We start from the raw sequence: 9072 nt of genomic DNA, 5'->3' as shown, positions 1-9072 counted from the left end.
TCTTGTCTTCAGGACCGATGATTAAAACTTCTGTTTTGTCCTGGTTGAGCTGAAGGAAGTTCTCTTTAGCGTTTATAGAGCCCCCTGTGTACAATATGCCTCAACAATTATATTTTGCTACTCTATCAGATATACCCAAGTGTTCTAAAAGATATCTGCATATAAAGATCTCCTACACATCTACCTGTAGACATCTCTTAGCTGGGGTTAAAGGTCTCAGAAACTTGCACTGAAACAACAATTCAGTATGTTTAGATTTTTAACTTGTCTTATAGCTTAACAAAATTATGGCAAAAGTCTTAATCTGTCACAGTGGATTATTTAAAAAGTAGTTTAAAGCACATTTTCTCATCTTTTGCTTCATAACAGTGTCTAGTTGATGTTTAGAGGCAACTTTCTAAAAGTATCAATTTTCATTTCAATGTTCAAATAAGGAAAAAAGTGTATTCTACACCAATGTGGTCATGTTTATGTTTGATGGTAAATGAAGAAAGGGGATGATGGCACAGCAAAATCACTATGATAGAATCATGTCTGACTTGGCTTTTCTAGAAATTCTATTTCAAGTAAATCTGCTTCAGCAGGGGGATTTTACTTGATGAAGAAATTTGGGAGTATTTCATTTTGAAAAGAACGTGCATGTGCTGCTGGTAAAGTAAAACATATAAAAATATTAAATAAAAAAAACAAATATAAAACTTTATACTTCAATTATTGTAAATATTTTTAATAAACTGATAAATGGCCACAGAAACAAATAAAATATGTATTTTTAAACAGTGAAGTGGGACTTAGTGGCTCTCACTGGGTTTTTGTCAGTTAGAAACTAACCCAACTAGCTCTTTTAGATAGCAACAGCAAAAGGGTACAACAGACTGGTGACTTGTTCAGGAGGTACCTTGTCTTTGTCCAACAGTAGCTGGGGTGGAACCAGCAAATCTGTGACCCTACAATGGTTCAGCTGGTTCTTAAGATGAATGGATGGATGTAAAATTACATTTTTTTTTAATCTTGAGTAAATGTTTGAAAACATATTCAAATGTAAACCTAAAAATATCCAAAGATTATATTTCTACAGGTAGATGTGTAGGAGAAAGGAACCAAATAGCTTGCTTACAACTTGCAAGGCGTGATGGGACCGCCACACAATTAGCTGAGGGAAAGTCATCTGCTAGAGATGTAATAGCTAGGGATGTACAATAGACCTCCATGAATCGATGTTTATCAGATAGCCCCACATAATTCATATCTATAGCAGTAAAGATCAAAATAGCCGTGATTTAGATATCTAATAGATGTGTCTGTATCTAGTGGGAGTATGCTTTCTTAGCAAATTCAGAATGGAAATTAATCATGTTTTTGGACAATATTCAGGACACAAAAATAAAATAAAACGAATTCACTATTTGAATCCAAGTCAAGACCATGCCTTTTAAACATACAAGAAAAATGAAAAAAGAAAAAGCAAAGAAACTAAAAAGGATATCAAAGAGTTGTCCCTGGAGGAGTCTGCAGAATGTCATAACCTTCATTTTTACTTTATCAAATCAAATTCGAGTTAATGTAAAAGTGTGGAGTGAGTGCATGTGCGGGTAGTGTCTTTATTTCACAAAATCATGAAGTTTACAAGCCAAGGCACCGGCACTGTAGAAAACTATGGCAACACAGCAGGGCCAATCGTAGAAAACAGGAAGCCGGCGCTGTCACACGCGGGTAGGTGGTGCGTTAGCTCAATGTCAGCGAGTACAAACGTTTGTAGCGGCGGCAGTGTTCTTACAGCTCCTTCATGCGGCTGTACATGACGTTCAGTGGTTAGTGAAGACGGGGAGTGCGGTTTGAGAGCTTCACCGTGAACGACAGTAGTTTTCTGTCGGAGCTCGAGAATCCGAGCAGCTTCGAGAGCATGCTGGGTAAATAGTCCACTGTGACTCCGCCCACAGGTTCACAGCAGCGCTCAGGTGTAATATATGCCGCCCAGAAATTACATTTCTTTAATTAACTGGTAACCTTTGGTATTCTGTTGATGTCAGTCCATTTAATAACCTCTAAAAATATATTTAATGACAAATGTGTTGTGAAATATAGTAAACATGTTTCTGCTGAAAGAAAAACAGCCATAATTCAATTATAGTTTAATGATGGGGCAGCAGGTATGTTATAAAATGTGTGTGGAAAGATCTAATGAAAGGAAAAGTTATGTTTCTTGATTCAGTCATGAGGTTTTCAATTCAAACCCTGTATTTTAGATTCCCCTCCATATGAGTTGATGTACTGACCTTCTCTCCCCTCAGGGATTATTTGTATTTAATTGAATCTGATTCCATTGATGTCTACGGGCATCATCTCTGCTGATGATGACGCTGACTTTCTGTTGTCGCTTTCTCCTGCCAGCGTACACTCGGCTCTGCAGATGAAGGCGGGCCGTCGATACCTGCGAGCCTTCATCAGTGGATTCTTTGTTGCAGTTCCAGTCACAGTGACTGCACTCGATCGGCTGGCTTATGTGGCTCGAGTGGAAGGAGCGTCCATGCAGGTGAAGAAGATCCTTGGAAGTCATGTGACCTTCATTGACAAACTCAAATCTGACATGAAAATTAGCTCATTAACAGTATGTTTGAAAAGATGGACATTTTCATTCAGCTTTAAACAGTACAGTAATGTTTTCGCTTAATGCTTAATCCTATTTGAGTATTCTTTAAATTACAAATTACATGCATGTTGGCATCATTTCCACCGTTCATGGAACCTAACCAAACAAACCAGCTGAAATATGATTGGATATAAACTCTATAATGTACCACCACATCAGCAGCTGATGTCAGTGGATACAGTGTGACACAAAGACAACAGACTGTAAGCAATTATGTTATTTTATTTATTCTAAATAACTTGAGATTTGCAAAGAGGGCCTAGCAGATTCAGACAATCCTCCACTAAGTTTAAACAGCTGCTCATTTTGACTAGGATAAAAAAAAAAACATTAAGAAGAAGAAGACTGATTGATCCTGATCCTATGAATCCTGGCTTCATGAATTTATGTATAAAAGCACCTTCACCTCGTCATTAATGAATTTCCCTCCCTGACCTTCCGGATGTTCCCTCAGCATTCATACTGAAGTGAATCACACAAGGTTCACTTCCAAGTTAACAGGGTCCCTTACTTTTAATCAGACGGAGGTTCCTGCTGGGTTCAGCTGTGCTTTCAGACCTGCACAATGAGGTTATAACCAAACCCTAAATTAACTTATTTTGGCTGTTGATCTCTATAAATGGGGCTTTAAAAGTGCTGTATTTTGATCATAGCCAAATTGTTGACAAATTGAAATAAAACTGTTTAATTCTTCAAAATATAGTCAAAACCCCATCTGTGTGCTGCCCCCTACAGGTTGAAATGAGGCATTACGGTTGAATTTTTTGATTGGTCAAACCATGTAAGTTTCAGAAGTCTGACGTCATGATCTGCAGCTTCAGTAATAATAACAGTCCAGCCCCCGAGCCCAAGTCAGCCTAAAACTTCCTGGTTTGGTTACCCTTTAACAGACGAGCAGACAGTTTTTATTTGACTCTTTCTCCAGAATCGGGTTAATCATCACTGTCATATTTTTGATTGTTTCTAAATTGAATTTATTTTGCTCCTTCCTCTCAGCCATTCTTCAACCCAGAAGGAGGATCAGACTGTGATGTGGTGTTGCTGGACCGTTGGAGTGTGAGAAACTACCAAGTTCAGCGAGGTGACATCGTCTCAGTTTTGTGAGTCAACACTTCAAACATCACACAAGGCACACATTAGATTATAGCATGCAATAGCTTTGGTGCCAAACAACCCAACCTTTGTCTTTGTCTTTTTTTTCCCTTTAATTGGATTTTGGCTTCTTGGAGCCAGCAGGTACTTCCTGTTTGGATTGGGAGGGGTTACTCAGTCCAGTTCTCATTTGCAGTCAATAGTTAAACGTCAAGTCATTAGTTATCTAATAATAGCTGGAGTTGCTGTTTTTGGGACATGATACACTTGAACCATATTGACTTGTTGAAGTCCAACCTCATCCTCTCTATTAATAACTTTATATAACATCAATCTATGAGATAACAGATAGCTGTTCTGCAGCTTCATACTTTTGTGCATATTAAACATATAGGATGCATAACAGAGTCCAATATAGACTCATGTATGTAAAATGCTACCAGTCCATTTTGTAGAACATGGTTATTCACACATTTCTACTAATTTTGTTCTATTTCTTTATGTTCTGCATTTAAATATCCAGAAAAGTTTCATACTAGTTCTACTCTCATTTGAATTTTTTTTAAATTCCTTTTCTGTTTAAAACTTTGACATCAAGAAGGATCAAGATGTATGAAAAATCTTTCAGACTGAATATAAAAACAGTTTTTATTCCTTACATTAAATGTACTCTATTTTAGGTATTTTGCTCTTTCTTATAGTTACATAAAACATGTATTTTTTTTCAGATCTCCCAAGAATCCCAAACAGAAGATCATCAAGCGTGTTATTGGCCTGGAGGGAGACTTCATCAGGTGAGTGTGGCACACCATCAAACACAAACCTCTCATTTCATTCTTCCTCAATTGTGCTGTAAGTAAGCAGATGTTTTCCACTTTGTGAATATATGTATATAAATATTTGGATCTACTGAATATATCTACTGAAACACAAACCCACCAAAAAACAATGTAGTTTGTGCTGCATTGAGATTTTAATCAGAATATCTTTTTTTTATGCTTTAGAAATGACTTCATTTTTCAGAGCATCTTTAAAATGTAGAACACTTTTCTGAACTTGTTGGAAAAAAAACTCAAAATTGAACAAAAGTAGCTATTTTACAATTCAAAAATAAAACTGGAACTTTCCTTTACAACAGTTTTTGTGAGAATTGTCTTAAAATTCTAACGAGTTTTTTATTTTTAGGACTCTCAGCTACAAGAACAGATACGTTCGAGTCCCTGACGGTCACTTCTGGATTGAAGGGGATCACCATGGACACAGTCTGGACAGCAACAGTTTTGGACCGGTATGAACTGCAGCATCACAACTTTTCTTTTTTTTGTGGTGGATTGAGCAGCCAAAAAGCAGGACACGATGTAAAAAATATTTAAAAAGTTGATAATTTTATTATATTGTCAAAAGATGTTTTGACTCTTAAGAGGTCAACTAAGCAGCAAGGAAACTCGGGTTTAAGGTTAAGCAACAAAAGGGCAACATAAGTTAACAAAGTATGAACAGAACTGACCTAACTTATTAGGCACAAAAGGGAAGCATACATTATGGGTGATCAAACCACTGAGGACACACAAGGGGGAACTGAAAAGGACAAACTCTGACTACAAGCAATATTCAAACACAATAAATGAATGAGTTCAATGTAAACTAAATCCAACATACAGTTGCTCTTAAGAAATTCATGAAAATGATTAGAAGGTAAAGCAAATGATAATAATTTAAACACACAAATTAATATTCTCCCCTCCCTATTGGCCATGGAAAAGTCCAATCAGCTGCTTGCTGTCCGGGTTGATTTCTGCCAAATGCTCATTCTGGGTTGTTGCTTCTTTTCTCCAGTAGATGGCAGCATTAACAGCAAGAGTGGTGATCTTCTGGCACCAGCACCTCAAAGACACAAATAAATATTAATGAACTTAAGCAAAAAAAGACAGATAAATACGTAGTGTACTCATGGTACTGTGATGGCGGCAGCCACCACAGTTTTTTTTTACTTTGCATCCTTATTTTGAATTAAAGTCATAAAGTTAGGAAATTCTCATTACTGTGAGATACATATTGATTATAGTCTGTTCAGGATGTGTTCCTGTGAAATACCATGTCGTTGTCTTTAAAAACTCTCTTGAACCTTTGTTGATTTTTTTGTAGATGAATTGTGTACACGATCACAAATAATGGGTGAACTTTAATTGGTATTTGTAGTTTTTGTTTGCTTGCTGTGAATGTTGGCAAAATCAAGCAGCTGTTTGAGCCTAAAATGCAAAAAAATCTCAATTTGGTTCCTTTATAGGGCCTATACCATTCTCTTTGTAAATCCTTCAGAGTAAACTAAATCCATAACTATGATTATTTATGAACCCCCCACCAGGTGTCCGTGGGGCTCCTTCATGGTCGGGCCTCTCACATCATCTGGCCACCAAACCGCTGGCAGCGGATCTCGCCGTCCCTCCCTCCTCATCGAGGCCCTCTGGAAACTGAAGAGGAGGAGGAAGACGGATGAAGAGACTCCACACCTGTCGACTGAGTCCAGATCATGTCGTAGTGCCAGGTCACTTTACAGAAACTCTGCTCAGTTATTTACAGCCCAGTTTGAACATGTCAGAGTCTGGATGGTGCAGGTTTCTTCACGCTGCAGCAGAGAGAAGACACTAGAGTTTTTCTGCAGACATTCACTTTCAGGATGATTTCACATGTAAACATGCCAAATATACATTTGTTTCATAGGACGAATCAGACTGCATATTTTTATTATTAATTACATTAAAATTGTGGAAAACCATTGCTTACTGAGTTTTATTAAATGACACAACATGTAAAAAAAAATCAGATTTACAAAAGTAGTGTTTAAAAAGATCCAATCAATTAGGAACTTGTATTAAATGTAACAAATTTAAATGTAATCATATGTCTTGTATGGAGGACCCTGGATGGTCCAAAAGAATGCAGTAGTGGGTAGTCGGTGGATTCCCACTATTACTCATCAAGGCTGTGTCCCAACAAGGAGGTGGTGGAGTCATGGTTTGGACCTGAATCATGGGTGGAGAGCTGGTCGGTCCCTGAAGGTGTGAAAATGACCGTTGTAAAGTATGTGGAGTTTCTGACTGACCACTTTCTTCCACGGTACAAATTTTCCATTTAGTGGTGGAAAAAATATGCACAAAACTAAATTAAACTTTTTTTTTTAATATAAAATAATTTCAACTTGCTGAGTAAATACCGTTTTATTTCGCACTTCAGAAATTGTCCTCGGAAAAGTTTCTGAGGACTAAGTGAGCCGTCGGACATTTGATAGCAACGGACCTAACCACTTAATTCTACTTCCGGTCGGGGAAGCGCGCACATGTGATGGCCTCGCTCGTTGAGCCGGTTCCGCTACTTGGTCTGTGTGACGGAGAACTAGACCCGAAACGGTATCGATCCTCTTTCCAGACCAACAAGGTCGGAGGTCTGCCGGACTGGCTGCCGCTCATCTCGAGGCCTCGTCCGAGCTGCGGGCTGTGCGGCGCGCCGTCCGCGCTCATAGCGCAGGTCTACTGCCCCCTGCAGGCGGCGGCTGCGCACCACCGGAACCTCCACTTGTTCGCGTGCAGCCGCGGAACGTGCAGCGGTCGTCCGGAGAGCTGGACGGCGCTGCGCTCTCAGAGCCTGAAGGCGGAGGTGGCTGCAGCCCGGGGCCCGAGCCGGCCCCCCACGAAACAGGAGCCTTCTCCTGCGGCCACGGACTGGTGTGAACAGGCTGACGACTGGGGGGCGGAGGAAGTTCAGGAGGAGGTCCGGGAGGATGAAGAGTCTTCTCAAAGTGAAGGTGATTGTTTAATGTCGCTTTCTCTTTACAAACCCCATAGCAGACCATTTTTCTTCACTCGGATCCAGGGGAAGTTAGAATAAAGTCGCTGCTTTACATTACAGGGAACTTCTGTCAGCCTCTGGTGTCACACTCTAAAACCTCCGGGCGGAACCCAAAGCTAAACAAGCAAATCCTATTGCTACTGTGGTGATTGATAAATATGGATTTCTGTTACAGACAGGAACTTGGAGTTTTTAGATTTTGTTGCGTCTAAGAACGCTTCAAGTAGTGACAGTTTTTCTAAATAGTTGTAGTATTTTAAGTATCTAAAGACTGCAGGGCTGACACATTTAAAAGCAGTTTTTTAGTCCCTCCCAGTTTATCAAAATTCCGTTTTCTAACTTCGAAAGAAAGGCATAGAGTTGATGGAAGTCCATTAATTTATTTTAAATTAAGAGTTAAATTGTTATCTAAAGTAAACAAGTTGTCAGCTGAGGTTTTAGTGGTGGTGAAAGGGGTAAAAAACAATGATTACAGATTAGTTTTTGATTGATGCTTTGAAGCTTTTTTATGAATGAAATGCAGCTGCTTTGAGGCCGAGTCTCTTCTGCATGAACGATTGTTTAATGTCTGGAATGGATGATCAAAACCAGAACATTCATCAGTGGAGTAGTGAAAATGGGTCCAGATGATGTTTCAGTGACTCCTACATGACTTGGACGCCATGCTGAGTGTTTGCTGCTCTGAGGTCATCTCTTCTTCCATCAGATTGTCCTCCAGCCTGTGAGATGCTCTTCAGCAGTCACATGCAGACCCTCAGTCTGGAGGAGGAGACGGAGGTTCACATCTTCCGACCTTTGTTCATCAGTGTGGTGGAGGAGTCTGAACTCTATGAGGACGAGGAGGACCTGGAGCACGCCAAGGAGCTGCTGAGAGAGTATGAGAAGAAGGAGGGGGCGGTGATGGCGGAGTTGGAGGAGAGCGGCGGCGGCGCGGCAGAAAACTATGAAAAATCCTCAGCCAAACACGGAGATGCCGTCTTCTCCAGATTCATGAAAACCATCTCCTGGTGCCCGCAGCAGGTCCTGCGCTACTGCCGCGGGGGGAGACCTCTGTTCATCTCCTCCCCTCCGCCCAGCATGCCTCAGGCGGTGCCCCGCTGCAGCTCCTGCGGGGGCAGCAGGACGTTTGAGTTGCAGCTAATGCCCGCTCTGGTCAGCCTGCTGCAGAGGACAGAGCAGGCTACGGGGGCGGAGCTGGAGTTTGGGACAGTGCTGGTTTACACGTGCACAAGCAGCTGCTGGACGCCAGGATCAAAGCTGGCTGTGGAGGAGTTCTGCTTCGTTCAAGCGGACCCGGACCAGCAGCTCTTTCAGTGATTCCTGGAGTCGAACAATAAAAGTTCTGTGAATAAAGCCACTCGTCAGGGACTGGGATCCTCTTCTTTTTTTCCAAAGGTTTATCTTTGTAAGCTGCTTACCCTACGAATGGAGCGTCTCAGCTCCAGAGGAGTTGGTGTTATCTGGAAAATAACAGCCAGTCAAAG

The 9072-nt window shown here is 40.6% G+C and overlaps 2 protein-coding genes and 1 long non-coding RNA gene across 4 annotated transcripts; 2 read left to right on the top strand and 1 right to left on the bottom strand.

The window, feature by feature from the left end:
* The first annotated feature begins 1641 nt into the window (after positions 1-1641).
* On the top strand, positions 1642-6518 carry immp2l (inner mitochondrial membrane peptidase subunit 2). Of its 2 annotated transcripts, none has more exons than XM_024281900.2 (6): positions 1642-1713; positions 2392-2533; positions 3647-3750; positions 4471-4536; positions 4928-5030; positions 6108-6518. In XM_024281900.2, exons 2-6 carry the CDS (start codon positions 2411-2413, stop codon positions 6237-6239), a joined length of 528 nt encoding a protein of 175 aa, XP_024137668.1. In that variant the 5' UTR covers positions 1642-1713; positions 2392-2410; the 3' UTR covers positions 6240-6518. The 2 variants fall into 2 exon arrangements, with proteins under 2 accessions (XP_024137668.1, XP_024137667.1); XM_024281899.2 differs by lacking the exon at positions 1642-1713 and adding an exon at positions 1722-1910.
* Positions 5102-7084, bottom strand: LOC118598813. The gene is made up of 2 exons (XR_004947982.1): positions 6957-7084; positions 5102-6795 (listed from the first exon to the last, which is right to left on the bottom strand). It is a non-coding gene; the product is annotated as an uncharacterized LOC118598813 (long non-coding RNA).
* pdcd2l (programmed cell death 2-like) lies at positions 7016-8945 on the top strand. Its single transcript, XM_024281898.2, has 2 exons — positions 7016-7544; positions 8295-8945. Exons 1-2 carry the CDS (start codon positions 7085-7087, stop codon positions 8903-8905), a joined length of 1071 nt encoding a protein of 356 aa, XP_024137666.1. The 5' UTR covers positions 7016-7084; the 3' UTR covers positions 8906-8945.
* The last annotated feature ends 127 nt before the right edge of the window (positions 8946-9072 follow it).

Source organism: Oryzias melastigma, linkage group LG6 (assembly GCF_002922805.2).
Source record: "Oryzias melastigma strain HK-1 linkage group LG6, ASM292280v2, whole genome shotgun sequence".
Taxonomy (NCBI): Eukaryota; Metazoa; Chordata; class Actinopteri; order Beloniformes; family Adrianichthyidae; genus Oryzias; species Oryzias melastigma.
This window is presented reverse-complemented; position numbering and strand designations above follow the sequence as displayed.